General features: G+C 37.3%; 1 protein-coding gene across 1 annotated transcript; it reads right to left on the bottom strand.

Moving 5' to 3' along the window:
* Positions 1–1,303: 1,303 nt before the first annotated feature.
* Positions 1,304–11,815, bottom strand: zdhhc7 (zinc finger DHHC-type palmitoyltransferase 7). Its single transcript, XM_024296265.2, has 7 exons — positions 11,548–11,815; positions 6,865–7,215; positions 5,169–5,293; positions 4,503–4,599; positions 4,296–4,377; positions 3,671–3,801; positions 1,304–3,530 (listed from the first exon to the last, which is right to left on the bottom strand). Exons 2-7 carry the CDS (start codon positions 7,207–7,209, stop codon positions 3,351–3,353), a joined length of 960 nt encoding a protein of 319 aa, XP_024152033.1. The 5' UTR covers positions 7,210–7,215; positions 11,548–11,815; the 3' UTR covers positions 1,304–3,350.
* Positions 11,816–17,556: the final 5,741 nt, after the last annotated feature.

Raw genomic sequence — 17,556 nt, forward strand, 5'->3', positions numbered from 1 at the left:
TTAATAAGAATCCCAATGGAGTACCTGTCTATGTGGAGTTTGCATGTCCTTGGAATGCTGGCTTTCCTCTCTGTCCAAATTAATAATATTTGATTAATTAAATTAAATGTATTTTAAAGTTAACTTTTTTTAAATTAAAGTAAACTTGAAGTTTATTTCAGTAAACTTACAGTATACCAGAAAAGTATACTTTCATAAACTGAAGCCCAGTCGGAATTCTTCCTTTCACCCTTACCCTCCATTTGAAGGGGCATTTTTTGTGCAAGTGTGTCCAGAAATTAAATTTTTTATAACTCTGACCCTCTGACCCTGTCGCGAGGGTAAACCACGTTGTAATGAGAAGCCCTTTTACACGTGGATGCGCTCTGAACCACAGTTTACATTTAAATGTAAGTGCTGACTTTTTGTTGTAGCATGACATTTTTAAAGCTATAAAACCGCTGTTGTTATGTATATTTGAGTACTGGAAGGTCCGTGCTAACACTAGCAGACTGGCGACTATTGGTGACATCATCGAACGAAAGTAACATCCAAAATATGAGACACTATTTTTTATCATAACTTTCAATTTAGTCTCAAAAAGTATGATTGTGAGTAAACTGTCAGCATACTTTGTACACTTTGAGAAATACTTAAGTATACTTTAAAAAATATACTTGAAGAATACTTTTTTGTATGGGGGTATATATATATATATATATATATATATATATATTTATCGTTACATGATGTACATACTTTTACACATACATATATGTATGTATGTGTGTATATATATATATATATATATATATATATATATATATGTAACAATAATATTACCCCATATTCTTCTTTAGATTAATGTATTTCTGCATCAATGAAATCATGCAGAAATCATAGGTTTAATTTAATTTTATTATGTAAAAGTATGACATGAAGGAAATGACATTTTCTGACACAATACAAAAAAACCTAATAAAACATTCAATTCATAAGTTAATAATAGTTACCTTTATATTTTGTTTGTAAAGATTTTTGTCCTTGAAGAAACATTCTCTGGAGAAAGTGGGTAAGAAAGTCTTTGTCAGCGATAATGACAAATAAACCTGTGTCTAAGCTTCCATCCTGTTAATACTCATCACAAAAGCCTCCTAGTTTATGCATAAATTCCTTTAAACAGCACCACAGTTTGTGGAAAAAACAAACAAAAAATCAACAGCACAGTGTTGCTGTAGATGGGTTGCACGGTGTCCAACAATTGGCTCATTCGGCAGATTTTTTGATGTCTCACAGCAGAAGGCAGAGATGACACAACGGTCAGTAAAGTGTGTTAAATGATAGATTTATCAAAAAGATCCCAAACTTATGACACTGACAGCATTGGAGTAAGATTAAGAAAAAAAAATACTCTTTGATCATATACTTGTAAACAAAACAACAATGATAGCAAATCAGCACAAAAAACGCATCAATTCTCTTTCATTCAAAACTTTTGTTTTTGCAGACTAGCCTCTAATCACATGTATGGATTTGACTTCTAGTAAAAGTTTTCATTTATTTTGACAACAGTGGATAAAGTTAGCAACCTACATGATTGTGACATTGCTTTTTGAGTTAATATGAAAATATTTAACTCAAGGATGGTTTATTTCTGAATGATTCGCCTCTATTCCATTGTGAGATTTAGAACAAACAGCATTAAATATAGATGTTTAAACTCTAAAGAGATATTCTGAAAACATCCAGCAAAAAAAAAAAAATTTGACCAGCGTTAAAAATAAATAAAATCCCCTGATATCAGTTAGTGCTGAATGCACTGACCACTAATCCTATAATATACTGGTTTTACATTCTAATTGCTGTTCATTACCTGAAAACACTAGTCTTTAAGCATCTGGTATTCTCAGTGTAATATTTTTTTTCCTCTGACAGTCAAAGAAATGAAACACCAGTAGACCATCCAAAAAAAGTAAAAAACACGAGATTTGATGGAAGCAGCGTGATTCAACAGTTGCTCTTTAAATCCCAAAAATCTGTTTTTATGTAAATATTTCAAGCAAATTCTTTTGACTGCATGAGTTTGAAGGCAATGCAAGTGCTTGGATAAATAGATTTTTCCTTCCTTACGGCCAGATAATTTAGGGCTTCATTCCTATAAACTGTAAAGTAAGAAAAGCCACCTTCTGCGCTCCAAAATACTCATTTCCATCTTAGTACTTTCTTTCTGAATGTATGACTTTCTAGAAGAATAAAGAAAGCCTAACGAAAGTTTTTTTTTTTAAATGTCGTACCACACAGTCGCCAAGCAGCATGCACATCTACCACATATAATACTGAGCTCCGCCTTAGTGAAGTTTTATCCTGAAGGGTTTCCATCAAATGTTCTGATACCCTTGGTAAGTATTTTATATAAAGGAAGAGATATCCTGAATTATTACAGTGTTCTGGCAGTCGGTGGTTTTGAGCAGCATGTAGAAGCGGTAAAATGGAAAAACATATTTGATACAAAACTGTTTTTTGACTCAAAGGAAGATAAGAATAAACTGCAGTTGTCCCCCAATAGTCATCTGGCAACTGAAGATTAGTATTTTTAAAAGTAAGGAGGAAAAAACAGATCATAGTCCAAAAATTCAACATTTTTGGTTATTGATGCAAAAAAAAAAAAAGAAAGATGCACACTAAAAGCGTAAAGTCCATTCAGTCTGTTTGAATAAGAATAAGGCTCTTGCTCGTAGCGCGTTCAATCATTTGTTGTTTGATGAAAGCCCCACTTTCAGGTTGAGATGCCAACTGATTGAGCTTTTGTACATGCAAATTCAAGCGTCTCAGCTCAGCCTCTGATGTCCACTATGCTCCACATGATTCCACTCAAGTGTTCTCTTAAGTAGTGTATGTTGTTCCCTTCCCTGGGTCCAATAGAAGAGTTTGGTGATCTTTTTAGGGTCCAGAAGCGATTGAAGACATGAAGCTAAAAAAAAAAAAAAACTAAACAACCGTTTTTGTGCAGCACAGAAGATAAACCCTTCAAACTGCCAACAAAAGGTGCAAGGATCGAGTTCCAATAAAAGTGGGGAGAAAAACCCATTAGATCATCTACTGACAAACATACACACAAATCCAAATGATGCTGATTTAAAAATAAAAAAAAGATCCTCCAGTGTTTAAAAATGCTTTTCCACGACCCCAGCAATGCAGAAGGGAATCTGAGTGGTGACTGTGATGCATCATAGCAGCCTGTCATCCAGACATGAAGGACAGCCTCAGGGAGAAGAGGTCCATCTCAGTCACGGCCACAGAGGGCATGTTAGAAGTTCTGCTGGAAACCGTAGCAACTGTTGGTGGTGTAACCCCTCCCCGACCCCATCCTGTCAGACGGAGAACTCCGACCCGCTGCGACGCCCGTGGCTCAGCAGAAGCCGGCGCAGACGTAGACCTGTGAATGGATTGCACCACAGCAGAGAGGGCGGACCCCCGAAAACTGTTTTCATTCCATCCCATCTGGTGCGGCGTTCCCACGTCGGCTTCTCGTTTTTAAGACGTTCAATTTCCTGTAAGACATTGGAACTTGTTTGGCGAGAATCACTTATTTACAGATGAAGAGAGCTGCTGTCATCTTTGGTTTAAACATCTTAGTTTTACAGTGAAGCTACTGGATGCGCAAAGTGCCGGGAGGGGAGCGGATACTAACCGTTTCGTCGTTACAAATGGAGTGGATCTGTGTGCCGAACATTACAGCCGTGAAAGTGAGGAAGAGGATGGCTTCGAGGCAGAGAAAAATCAGCAGCAGCACAGACACCCCGGGAGAAAAATCACTGCACTCTGACCACACAGAAGGAGAAAAATACTGTTAGTTTGCAATAAAAACCTCATCCAAATGCCTAAAAAAACCCCAATTTTTCTAACATTTATTCTACTCCAGTTTTGGTTGCTAAAAACAAAAACGGACAAACTATTAAATCTAGTGAGGCTTTGAAGGAAATTAAACTACTTTCGCTCTCTGCAGCACGCTCTATTTAAAGGTCACAGACTCCAAAGTGAGTTTTTCTTACTCATTCTGAAGGATCACAGTGAAAGCATGACCTCTATAAGGCAAATATTAGCTTAATTTTCCAAATTCCTCCAACAAAAAAGTCCAACAAAAGCAGTGGAGGAAAAATTTGAATGTCAGATCTTTCCTAATCAAGCTCCACAACTTTAGTAACACAGACTCAGCAGGTAAACTCGTCTGTATTTTCTTTCCCAGCTCTCAGGAGTGCAATTTTAATACAGCTTTTTGTTTATGCATTTATTTTAACCTAAAGTTTAAGTCTTACCATTCCACTGCACTTTAATACATGTGAAGAAGTGCATGCCACTGAGGCCCAGGGCGTGTGCAGATATCAAAGCTATGTACATCTGTGCAGAGAAGAAGCAAACACAAAACATTCATCATTTTGATTTGACAAAAAACATCTTAAACATTTCTACCACACCCAGCAGAACAACACAAATTAGTCCATCGACACCTCTGGAGTACTTACAGTAAAGAGAACAAAGAATCTCTGATTTTTTTCTCCCACACAGTTATTGACCCAGGGACAATGATGATCCATCTTCCGGATACACCGCTTACAAATACTGCAGAAGGGAAAAGAACTGTTAATGCACAAAATGATACAGATTTTACTAAAGACGCAGTTTCTGTAAATGTTTACACAAATGAGTACATTTTACTACTAAGATGGTCGGTAAAAGAGCTTTTAGTCCTAGAATAGTCAGTTTTAAACACTGAAGCTTTTCAAACATCTGTTCTTTTTCTTAAGCACCAAAACTATAAACAAAAGCCCATCAGGTATTACATTGTGTAAATATTTAAACCATTAAGCAAAAAAAGCAGATTTAAAAAAAAAGGCGAGTATATCCAGCAAAACATCTTGTTAGTCTGGAGTATTCAAGTGAGCTTAGAAATGATGAAAACATCAGAAATGTTGCAGCAAAATGCTGACAGAAGTTTAAAAAGACACTGCAGAGATTTAAGTTCTTCTGTGAAGCTAAAACAAACATTCCACAAGAGTTTAACTCTAGAACAAACTATAGAAGGTTTGAACTTGTGTCCCGGGTAAAGAAACAAAGGTGTAACTGTGTCACCACTCGGGCTTTAAAGTGATCTGAATGGGTGTTTCAAAGTGCAGGCTGAGTGGACTGACCTGCAGTGATGGGCCCTCTCTGGTTTGATGCTGCAGCACTTTGGACACTTGTAGATGACCTCGCCTGGCTTCAGCTGTAAGCTTTCCATGTACTCCTTGGTTGCATTGCCCTTGGGAACTGCACCCTAAAGCACAAAGAAGCCAGGACAAAAAAGTATTTAAAACAAGTGGGGAAAAACGGTTTGACAGAAGTTGATTAATCATGTAATAAGTTTAAAGACCTACATGGGAAATTAAGAGGGAAAATGTCCTTATGCTACATATAATGTGGTTCACTTTTAGCAGTGTCACTGACTTTTTCCTGAGCAATTTTGCATCTTTTTTTTTTTTAAAGCACATTATGTTCTGATTCCTGATTGGCTAGTTACCTTGTAGTCAAATCAACCTCCTCTGTGTCGTGTCTCCTGTACAGAATGTCTTCAGTTTGCTAAATCTACATAAATCTTTGATCACAAGCAGATCTTTGTGTTCATTATTTTTCTATGAAGGTTTAAACTTTGAACAAGGGAATAAAGTGTAAAAATTAGTGTTGTCACGCGATTCATTTTTTTGTGCAACTAACACCAATGTTCTATATTTTTTATTTGTGCTTTTATCCTGTTCGGTGACCTTGAGTTCCTTGAAAGGCGCCTGACAAATAAAATTTATTATTATTATTATTATTATTATAACTAATTGTTACCTGCAATTAATTAATTGAATTCATTGATTTTAATAACAAATATTTTTAACCCAACAATTGCTGTAAAAAAGCCTCATTTTGTAGTTTTTTTTTTTTTTTTTAAACTTAAATTCATGACATTATGGCTCAGGAAAATATCAAATTACAGCTAAAAACTGGCTTCATGACGTCAAACCTTACTTTTATACCAACAAGGGGCATTAATTTCAATCTCAGGCAATTAAGAAAAAACAAAGCAAAACAAACAAGAACAAAGAATGAGGTTGAGAATGCTCAAATCTAACAATTAACAACAGTAGCAATCCAAAATATATTGACGCAAATGAGAAAGAACTACAAATTGTCACATTGCTGATGACACCAAGACACACTCTGGGATGATGTAAGAGGCGTTTTTTTGCCAAGTTTAAATAAAACGCTCATACAAATAATTAGTAGTACCTTTGTAGTTTGTATTTGAGAACATGACAACAGTTACTGATTAAAAATTCGATTAACGTGATAAAAACAAAAATGTGCAAATTTCTCTGTAATTAATTAATCGCGATTAATGGAATAATTTGACACCCCTACTAAAAATGTTCATATTTGTCTGAAAAAGAGTATTGAGTGTGTAGTGAGTGGTCTAACAGCCTTCAAAAACATCTCTTGATAAAGAACCCGAACTTGTACTTTAAACTTTTAAGGTATGTCTGAATTTCTACTCTGAATACCTACTCAGTATATAGTGTGTTTGCCATTTTCTCGTGCTGTCCAAATCTGTAATTACAAAATCAAGTGTCCTAGAAATTTCACAGAAATATTTGCAAAAAACAGTGTGGCTCAAAGTTTACTACATTGATGAATGTAGACCACAATGCATTGCGTTTGAACAATTTTTGCAAAAAAAATCTAGGGCACTAGATAGTCCTACACTGTATAGTTTCTTAGTAGTTAGAACTTAAGGTGGGAATTTTGACATAGCCATACTCTATTTAAGTTCATGTAACTCAGCTCACTGCTTGACTTCCTTACCGGGTCTGTGAGCATCGTGCGAAGGTGTGAGGCTAGAGCCAGTACAGCCAAAGAGTTGAAGACAGCTCCGTTCAGCAGAGAGTACCAGAAGTTCTTGGAGGGCAGAAGCATGACAAAGTTCACCACGAACTCAGCATAAAGAACCAGGAACCAGGTCATGGTGGCGCACACCATCCCGCAGCTGTCCTGAATGAACCACATCGTGCGGTTCCCCGCGCCGTGACCCGAGTGCGGACCCCCAACCATCACACCGGCTGCCAGGCTACCCGCCTCGACGTCTGTGCCCCCCGAAAGCAGCGGGTGGTGCTGCTCCATGTCCCGTAGTCGATGGTTTGAAGACTGCATTTTTCCCTGGAGAAAGGAGAGGACGACTGAGTTTATAAAATTGTGTTTATGAAAATAACATCCATTTGACAGAAATGTTTACAACAAAAAAAAGATTAGATCTGACATTTGTCCTACAGCAAAAGGGCACAGACAAGATCAAACGTTTGAATCACGTTAGCGACATATTTCAGGTCAAGTTTTAGATCTTTGATTGCAACTCGATGACTGAGCTTGTCATATATAGAGTTGGGTCACAAAATCATCACAGAGGACAAAACAAGAAGTACTATCAAGCTTGCACTATTTTTATTTTTACTACCAACAGCTAAAAAATAAAAATAACTCATTAAACCTAAGCATGTTCCTTATTCCAGAACCCCACGAGTCCTCCCACGACTGTTCAGACAAGCATTACTCATTACAGTTTCATCGTGTTTTCACATCAAGGTCGAAAGACAGCATTCAGGAGAGACAAAGTCAACAGCTTGAGGATAAATCGATGCCTCTCCTGGTCCCTGAAGGAAACTGATCCTGCAGCAGTGGTGCACAAAGGCTAATAATAATTATAACCAGACCCACTTACCCACTTCATTCTGATACACAAAGCAAAGCCTCAAAATAAGTTTTTTTGTGTTGCAGTTTAGTCTAAGATCAGTTAAAGTGATTGATTCACCATAAGTGTGTTTCAAAATCATAATGAGGAAACCCAACAGGGGGGAAAAGGGAACTCGCCACACCCTTAAATACCAACACACAATCACCAGTCATTTCTGATTGATTATATCAAACTAAAGCAGGGCTGCTTCTCTCAGCTTGATCATTATCACGGCAACTATTTGACTTGGTCTGGATGAGATGTAAAAAAAAAACAGACGTTTTCTGAATGTTCTGTATATTTATGTGTTGCAATTTGGAACATGGTAACATGGTAATGTTGGTATGCTCTCACTTTTAGAGTATTCCATTAGGAGGATAAAGCATTTCTTTCTGTTGTCAGTACATTCAACCATATAGAAAAAACTAAAAGGTGAACTTTCTTGAATTTGGGCACAATCAATAGAAAACACATCCCACATGAGAGTCTTGTTTCACATGTTTGATGCTAAAACCATGCGCCACTCTGGGTTCAGTTTTCATGAGGGAGGAGATATTTTGAAAAAATAAAAAATGCATTTTTGAGTATTTATTTATTCAAATCGTGGTGAATCAGGAAAATCAGGAAAAAAGCAGTGGGGAAAAAGTTTGAATGTATGTCATAGAAGCTACAATTGCCACTCCCTGCTCCATTACATCCCGATACAATCGCTTGTATCAACTACATCCACGTAGGTCTTCGTTTTCCTCGTCTAAGAAAGCATCCGGCTCAAACCTGTACTGCTGTGATATTGCTCGCCATTTTTGTTCTACAGGTAATGTTAGGGTTGAGTTGTGAGAGGCTGTAAGCTAACGAAAGAGAGAGTCAACAGGTGGATGATGGGATGTGGGGGCGGGCTTACAACACTCCCAACTCTGAGGCAAATTTCTAATAAGCTCCTGCGGCTCTAAAGAAACTATTTCTTAAAAAAACAACGCAGGTCTTTTGATTTTTGCCTTAAAAACATAATTAAAAGACCACTGGGAGCATTTTTAAAGTAGATCAAAAGATGATCGGAGTCGGACTCTGAAGTAGGACTTTAAAGTTCTCCTTTTCAAAATAGGGAATTAACACTTTTTGAAATGAAACTGCATCTCTGATAATTTGCTTAGAAAAAAATTCTATATATTTGTTTTCTAGAAAACAGACTAAAAGAGCTTCATGAGAAATAAAATCAAGAAGTAGAGAAAAGAAGAAGGCTGGAAACTGAGCTCAAAGTTTTACAGGTCAAAGTAGGTTCATATCATGACATGTTTTGTTTTTAAATCTTGTGTGCTTTATTGCAGTTTTTACATTTCTAATGAGCTACTGCTGCTCTGCAGAAACTATGTCTTAGAAAACAACACAAGTTTTTTTATTTTGCATAAAAACAGCATAATCATTAAACCACTAGGAACTCTAAGAAACAGACCAAAAGATGATCGAAGTGAGACTTCAAGCAATGTGGACGGACAACGACTCAGGTGTTACACTTCGAGGCACGAGACCACTCTCTCTCTTTTTTTTAAGTGCTGAAATCAAATTATAGTCTTGCAGGGAGATGGTCAATGCAGCATGCTCAGCTTTCTGCTTCTAGCTGACTGAAAATCCCAGCATTCAAAACCTTCTAATATAGCAAACTGGATAATGAGAGACAGGAAGTGCTGACATCCCCAACACTAACAATATCCTCCTGACAGCCACAAACATTGGCAGCCATTTTTTAAACCTATCTGGCAAAATTAAACTCAAAACCATAACTGTTCTTAATTTATGACACAAACTTTCAGAACTTAAATCTAAAGTTTCATAAAGCAGTTGATAGGAAACCTTTGAAATGTTGACGCTGTCATTAAAATGACCAAACCAAGAGTGAGGTACAACAAACAAGACACTTAATCTGTCTCAAACTTTGATCCAAATGGTGCAACTAGAAGTTTTAGGAAAGTGTTTGCACTTTTTAAAGCATCTATTAAAAAAGAAAATCTAATTATCTGTGCTGAGTACTGTATCTGTAGAAGGTCACTGCAGGGGTAAACAGATAATGAAGACTAAAGTCATCTAGTATGTCCATCAGTTTTCAAGGCAGCTGCTCAATTAGAGTTATTTGGTCTTAGTAAATGCTTTATTTCAGATTTCATTATGTTAACCTAATAGACATTTGAAATGATGCTCTACTGTTTTTGTTTTTACTATCATGTTTGAGCTTTTTTAACCTTAAAGTCTCACTCTGTCTGGCTCAGACAAAGAAAAAAAAGACAAACATGGATGTACCCGTTTACAAGCGGATGAATCAGAATGTAGCGGAGCAGGAAGTTTGTGTGCCTTGCCGTAATAACTTCTACGTCACACCTACAAGCTTTTTCCGACAGGATTTTTTGGTCTGCTCCTGATTCTCATCGATTTGAATAAAGAAATACTCAGACACACAGTTTTAATCTTAAATTCTGCCTTCCTCCATCATGAGAAAAAAAAAATTGTCCCAAAACACAATTTTTATTGGTCTTTAAGGTTAAACGGTCTTTTTTGCTTTGTTTTATGCTTTTTTTTTTTGGATTGGGCATAAAAATAGGCAGCAATGAATTAAATGGCTGCTGACCTTTTCTTAACTTAATAACAAATCAGTACATCTCTGACTCTTCTCCATTCTCTTTAAACTGTGTCTCCAGAAGACATGAAGAAGAGTCACACAAAAGGAGAGTACTGCTTAAATGTTCAAATAAAAAATAATTTGCATAAAAATAACAGGAAAATCAAAGATAAAAAAAAAAACAGGCATAGACAACTGGAAGAATTTTTTTAAATGTATAATGTCTAAAATGTGCTTCTCATCTATGTAGAAAACATGATTATGGCAGTTAGATTATATTTTTGGTAAACAAAGATGAATGGTCAATCAGTCTGTCCAGGGAGTGGAATGATGGTCTTCTAGCTTTAAGCAAAGACACTAGCAGATGGCATGGAGGTTGTTCAAATCTGTTTTGCAACAAAAAACCAAAGAAAAAAGAGAGAATTTGAGATGCAACAAATCTGATTTGCCTCAACGCGCCGTGAAGCAAACTTCTTACATCAGCAATGAAGCACAAATGTGAAAAATAATGTCAGCTAAAAGTACAAAGTAATAATATATAATGAACACACCGCACTGTCAGCTTTAATTTTTTAAGTGACCTCAACTGATTTTATTTACAGCTCTGAGATAGGTAAAAGATAACAATGTTATACTCTCATAAGAGCCTACTTACAGGTGCAGCATAATACATCAAAACAAGAGTCAAACTTTGCTCATTTAAACCAGGAAACACACCCATCCCTTCAGCAACTCAATGTTATTCCCAATCCTCCCCGTTTGCAGTTTGACACTGGCATTCAACCGCATTTTACCACGACTCATTAGTGGGTAAAAAAAAAGTTGGTCATCTTTAATATATACGATCTATGTGGCTGCCCACGCTGCTACAAGTATGATTAGAAAAATAAGGCTTAACGCATAGATCTGATATGTCTTCTCGTTGTAGGGTTAATTTTAAGGGTCGTGACTGTAGGTGGACGCTTCAGTGAGCACACAAAGCCCGTTAGGGAAGCCGGCTTGTGGCCGTGCCCGAAACCTCACCCGCAGAAGCAGAAGTTGACCGTAAATCTCGTTTTTTGACTTAACCTCGGAGAGACGCTAGCAAGCTAGCATGCTAGCAAAGCACGCCGCAACACAAACTGAGCATTAACACAGCGACAGAAACACATACCTTTGTAATACGAATATTACACGTTTTCGCGCCCTTCTCGTTCCATTTTACAGCGTTTTGATTTAAAACTCAAGGACTCTGCTGCTCCTCGGCAGAGGAAATCCATCATTGCAACAACGGGCTGACAGTAGCCAGTGACGGACGGCCACGAGCTTCCGGGGTTGGGTTCGGCCTTTTCCGTTATTTTCCGTAGATGTTGGCAATGCTGGGGTCAGAGCTCCACCCTGCAGAGAGAAATGGGACTGGATGCGGTTTTATCAACTCTCCACTTGTTGGTGCTACTCGCTCAATTTTTTGTTTTTACAACTTTTTAGTTGGAAATATTTCATTGTAATTGAACACGAGTAAATATATATATTTTCAAAAATGCATGAAATATTATGTTGAAAACTTCATTTTTCCCACAAAGAAAAAAATAAAAATGAAATGGACTAAAATTGAAATTCTGAGAGAAATTATTACCACTTAAAACAAACCAACAATAATGAAAAATAATAATAAACCCCATTTTATTTAAACCGTTTAATCTGTAAAAAATAATAATAAATAAAACCTCTGTGCAGATGTATGACGTCATACAGTCAGCAATTAATTGATGAAACATTTATGCAGTGTTGTGACTTTGCACATAATAAAATCACATTTGACAAAAACTTCTGCCATCAAATTAAAAATAAGTCTTTCTTTTGAGGTTATTTAATTTTAATTAAATACATTTGGGAACTCATACAGCTAATTCTTAGTGTAGTTTAGAAGATGTGCATTTTTAACATTTGAGTCAACCATTGCTTGTCCTGCATATATATTGCGTGCATACTTAAAACATCCTGACTTGCCTGGAACAATCTTTCTCCCAAAGCAGACATAAATCTATGCATGAGTAATTCAACAAAGCAGAAGACAGTTCTGCACTGCCTGCTGCATAACTGAAACTTTAATGCACCCTACATTTCCGGTCTAGTCAGTGATGTCACAATAGGTATTTTAGGATACGCATCAAGAATAACACACTGTGTGACGCTGTGAAATATTTAGATTGACCTGCAGACACTGTTGTGGTCAGCTGGGGACAGAAGCTCACTTTCCCAGCTGGAAGCGACAAGACCTTTCTGGCAGCAGAGTGTGTTGTCACGTGTCTCCCAAGAGTAGATTATAAAGCCAAGACAAATCAGCTTGGCCACTCTCTGCTCTGTGCCTGCAGCTGCGCAGCTCAACTCCCGGGCTTTTGCCCTCTCTCATTCTGGTTCAGAGCCAGTATTAGCTGTGTGTTTTGGAGGGCGGGAGAGAGAAAATACCCAGCAATCCTCTAAAGCAGCTTAAAGGCTGAATCTGGGGACTGAAGCCCTTTCCATTTCCAGAGTTGCCTTCCCTATCCATTATGGCTAAATGATTGAGCATGTGAGTGATGGCCAAAAGAGCTGTCACAGTGACTCTGCATAAACTCTGAGCTTCATCCTCCCAAAGGTTCTGCTGACACACCCACCCTTCATAGCACTCAAAAAGGGTGCAAGTATAGATGAATATGAAAAAAATCACCCAAAAAATAACATCTGAGGCCAAAAATAAAAGGACAGAAGCATATTTGATTCAAAATGCATTTAAGAGTCTGCTAATAGATTAAATAATGAATGCATGGTGCTTGTGTAACAAATAAACTCTCACGCTAAGGACCTTGCAGTGCTCTGCAGTTGCATGCAGGCTTTTGAAATGAAGCAAAAATGAATAAAGATATTTAAAGTATGTAAAAATAGAAGTCATTTTTCAAATTTCTTCTTGTGCGTACAGCAGGAAAAAATGTTACAATGATTATGAAACTTTTTTTACAGACAAAACCCAATCCTACACTTCAATGTTTGCTTAAATTAGGTTTGGTCACTCTTGAGGTAAATCCACTCATATACTTTATTTAATAATGTTTACAACACACAAAGTCTCTACAGGTAGAACCATCTGGCATCCTTTCTCTTTTATTGTTTGTTTTTACAAGGTATTAAAAATTCGGAGTCACTTGTAAACGAGGCGGAGTTCAAGCATCACATGACCCGGTGCTTTTAAAGGGTGTAATTCTGCTAATGCACCTCCTGGCCAACTGATCCCGATTATGTGGCTCCATACAACCATCTGTCTTCGATATCCAAGAAAAACGTAAACATTTGAAAATCCTTCTGACACACAAAGCTGAGAGATCTTCATTGAGAGTTATTGGGTGAGTAAATGCAGTTGAACCACCTCTGACACATTGCACAGCCTCATCCATTAATCCAATTTAAACACTTTTTAGATGGGATTGTTCTGACGGCAGCATTTTCTCTAAAAGTGAAAGATTTTAACAGCAAAAAGCACTGACCTTGTGTGTTTGGTTTTAACACCCAGTGCTAAAAGGTGTGTGCAGTAAGTGTTATAAATAAGTAACTAGCAGTAGGTTGTTACTTATTGTTGAAGCACACACGCATATTTGGTCTGTTAACTTTTTAAAGCTCCTGAAGTACAGTGTTGTGCTTTTGAAAACCTGTGTGGATCAGATCAGAACTTCAGAGAGATAAATCAGTGAACGAACAGGTTTCAGGTAGGCAGGCACAAAAACTATGCATGTTATACCAAATAAATGTTATAAGACTAATTCCCAAAGAAAAAAAATCCAGGAGGGGTGTAAGTCTTCAGATGTTTGACTTTTCCCACTTGCTAAACATCCCATGGGTTTTCTGAAGCTCGACTCATATGGTTTACCTTGATGTGATAGGATTAGAGCTAAGCCTTGACCTGACAGATGTCATGGATCTTTTTGGTTCATCCCACTTTGGCATTGAAGCCACAACATCAACCGAGGCACAGCAAAGAGACCTAATCCACCATACTTAAAAGAAAAATGCAGAGTTTTAGCTCAACGCAGACCATTAGGCTACGTTTCTTTCTCAAACTTAAGCAGATGGATGTTAAAAACCTCAAAGTGAAGCCACATTTTCAAGCTTCTGATGTAGTTAGCTGAAGCGATCAAAAGCAAACTGCATTTCAGATGAACTATACAGGAAGCAGGAAGTGAGGGAATGGAATAATGACATCTCCCAGACTGTTCACAATTTTTTGTTAAAGCTGTACAAATTAATCATTGGGAAGTCTTTTCTTTTTTTGCTTAGTCTGAACAAAAAACTCTATATATATAGTTCAAGGGTCCCCGAACTGTGGATGGACATCAAAGGTCACCTTCCTTTCAAAGAGCATCATGGGAGTCAATTGTCGAGGTTGTGTGCAGAAATTTTGGGCCTTTGCGGAGGCATGTCTCACAGCTGCTGCGTGCTGTTCTGAGTATGTGACAGCATTTGTGGAGGTGCTCCATGAATAATTCAACAAAAGGCTGACTTCCTCCTTCCCTCCTCCTTCGCCCCAGTGTTCCCTGATTCTAACTTAACAACCAACTCTTGCTTTCAGTGACAACCCACATCCAACCAAGACTTCCCAAACCACTTAAAATGAGCCTCAGCATATCTCCAAACAAATCCGGCCATGCCCAAGTGACCCTGGGCTGTTAAGGGATTTCTCTCTGCGTGAATAGTAACACTTTAAGTTCCCTTTATGTGGTCATGTACAGAGGAGGATACAAGTATGTGATCCCTTGCTGATTGTAAAGGTTTGACCACTTAAAAAGGGTGTCTTCTCTTACTTGTAGGTTCACTTGAAAAGAAAGAGATAGAGAATCCCAGACAAGAACAATGAATCCACTTTAAAGAATTTATATAAATGTATTTGCATTTCATTAAGGGAAATGAGTATTTGAATTTTGTTGCTGTCCAAAAAACATCCCAAAGCATAATGTTTCCACCTCCGTGTTTGACAGTGGGGATGGTGTTCTTGGGGTCATAAGCTTCTACCAAAGTTGATGCCAAAGAGCTCAATGTTGGTCTCATCTGACCCCAGCACCTTCTCCTAATCACTCTCTAAATCATGAATCATTGGCAAGCTTCAGGCGGGCCTGCATGTGTCTTCCTTAGATGCCAGATCTTAGACCATTACAGTGTTTATCTTGCTGACTGTGGTCACAGCTGCTTTGAGATTCCCAGCTAACTCCTGCTGTGTTGTTTTAGGCTGATTTCTCACTGTTCTTGTGACCATGGAAACCTCACCAGGTGAGGTTTAGTTTGGAGCCCCAGACCTACAGATGGATTGATGATCATGTTCTTGTGACTTTGACCCCCAACTTCTTGCTGATGGTTTTGTAGTTCATTCCAGTCTACGATCTTATTTCTTAAATCTACTGATGGCTCTTTTTTATTTGCCATGTTGGACAGTTTGTAGTCTGACTGATTCTGTGTCTTTTCTACAGGTGACAAGTTCAAACAAGTGTCTTCAATTCAAGTGACAGGTTGATTAGGAGAGTTTAACTGGTCTCGCCTGAACTCTTATGGTTATTAGGGGATCAAATATGTATCTCCCGTAATGAAATAAAAGTATGGAAATTCTTTAAATTGGATTTCTTGATTTTCTATATCCTACTGTTAAAATGAACATACTATGAGGACAAAGGTGGGTAAATACTTATTTTCTTCACTGTACATTTAGAAAGAAGAGAGTCAAACCTGGAAGAGTTTAATAAATTATGAAATGATTCATCTCAAAAGTTAATATATGCTCTCAAAATAGACAAAAAAATGGGTGGACATTGAGGTTTTTCTTTTTTTATTTCATGCAAGATTCATAAAAAAAGAACCAAAAATAATCAGTTTTTGCATGGATATTGAACTGAAAATCCAAACTGTTGTACAATACTTGCTAATGCAGTTCAAATCTTACTTTGATCTTTGAAGCTTTTTCCTTGGAAAACTCAAGAGGTCAGAAGTCTCCTAATGTGTCTGCAAAGAGTTATTGCACTTTAAGGCAAATCCTGTTTATGTGGATCTTCTTTTGGTCTGTCCACATGGATCACATTGAGAGCAGGAAAGCATCAACTCCATATGATGAAAATGTAAACCCGAGAGATGACAGCTTCCATTAAAAAATACATTAGTGGGCATTACACTTCTAATCCAAGGACCTGGGTGAACTTTGCCAATCTGGATTTTTACATTTTATTGTGTCGGTTGTTAACCACTCCCACCTCTTTTTCATCGCTACATTTTTTTATTTCCCCTTAACTCTTGAAGTCTTGTGTGGGTTTATTTGTTTATATACTGTAATACTCCTCTGCTAGAACAAATCATAGATGCAAATGTAGCATAACACGGTGTTCAGTGAGTAAAGGATGTAGTCGTTTGAATTCTTCCACACTGGTAGAAACAAACACATCTCATTCTATTTCCAGGCTTTTTCAGTGTTTTCGTTTAGTTTGCCTAACTGTGTGATTATTCTGTTTTAACCAAAATGGAAAAAAAAGAAAAAAATGTGTATTTTTCCAGGATGTAGTTTCTGCTGAGCAACAGTAGTTCATCAAAAATTCATCTCTGAGTTGTGGGAAGAAATGCTAAGCCTCCCCCTGCTTCCCATCATTCCTTTGTTTACTCTCTCTCCCGCTAGCTTACAGCCCCTAACAACCTAACATTACCAGTGCAACAAAAAATGGCAAGAAATATTGGAGCGAACCCGCCATACAGTTTTGAGCCAGGAGTCAGCTCGGATGAGGAAAACAAAGACGTAGATGGATCTATTTGTCTGGAAGTGGATGCATCACAATAGTGCAAAGCTTTTGGCCTGCCGTTGCAGGTCCTACATCGAGGCTACAAGCTTTTTCAACAGTATTTTTTTTAATACTCCTGATTGAAAATCATTTGAATAAAGAAATACTCAGAAATGCAGTTTTAAGCTTAATTGTCTTTATGTATGTCCTCCATTATGAGAAAAATGCCACAAAGGCATGTTAAAAACACCAAAAACAAGATTATCATTAATGTTTTTTTTTTAAAGAACCAGAAAGCTACTGTAAGTAAAACAGTCAAAATCTATTGTAGATGTTTTTGAAAGAATGAAAAAACCTTGAAAAGCAACTGAAAAATCAACATAAGTCTATGCATTAATTAAGAA

Source organism: Oryzias melastigma, linkage group LG3, assembly GCF_002922805.2.
Source record: "Oryzias melastigma strain HK-1 linkage group LG3, ASM292280v2, whole genome shotgun sequence".
In the NCBI taxonomy this organism is placed as follows: Eukaryota; Metazoa; Chordata; class Actinopteri; order Beloniformes; family Adrianichthyidae; genus Oryzias; species Oryzias melastigma.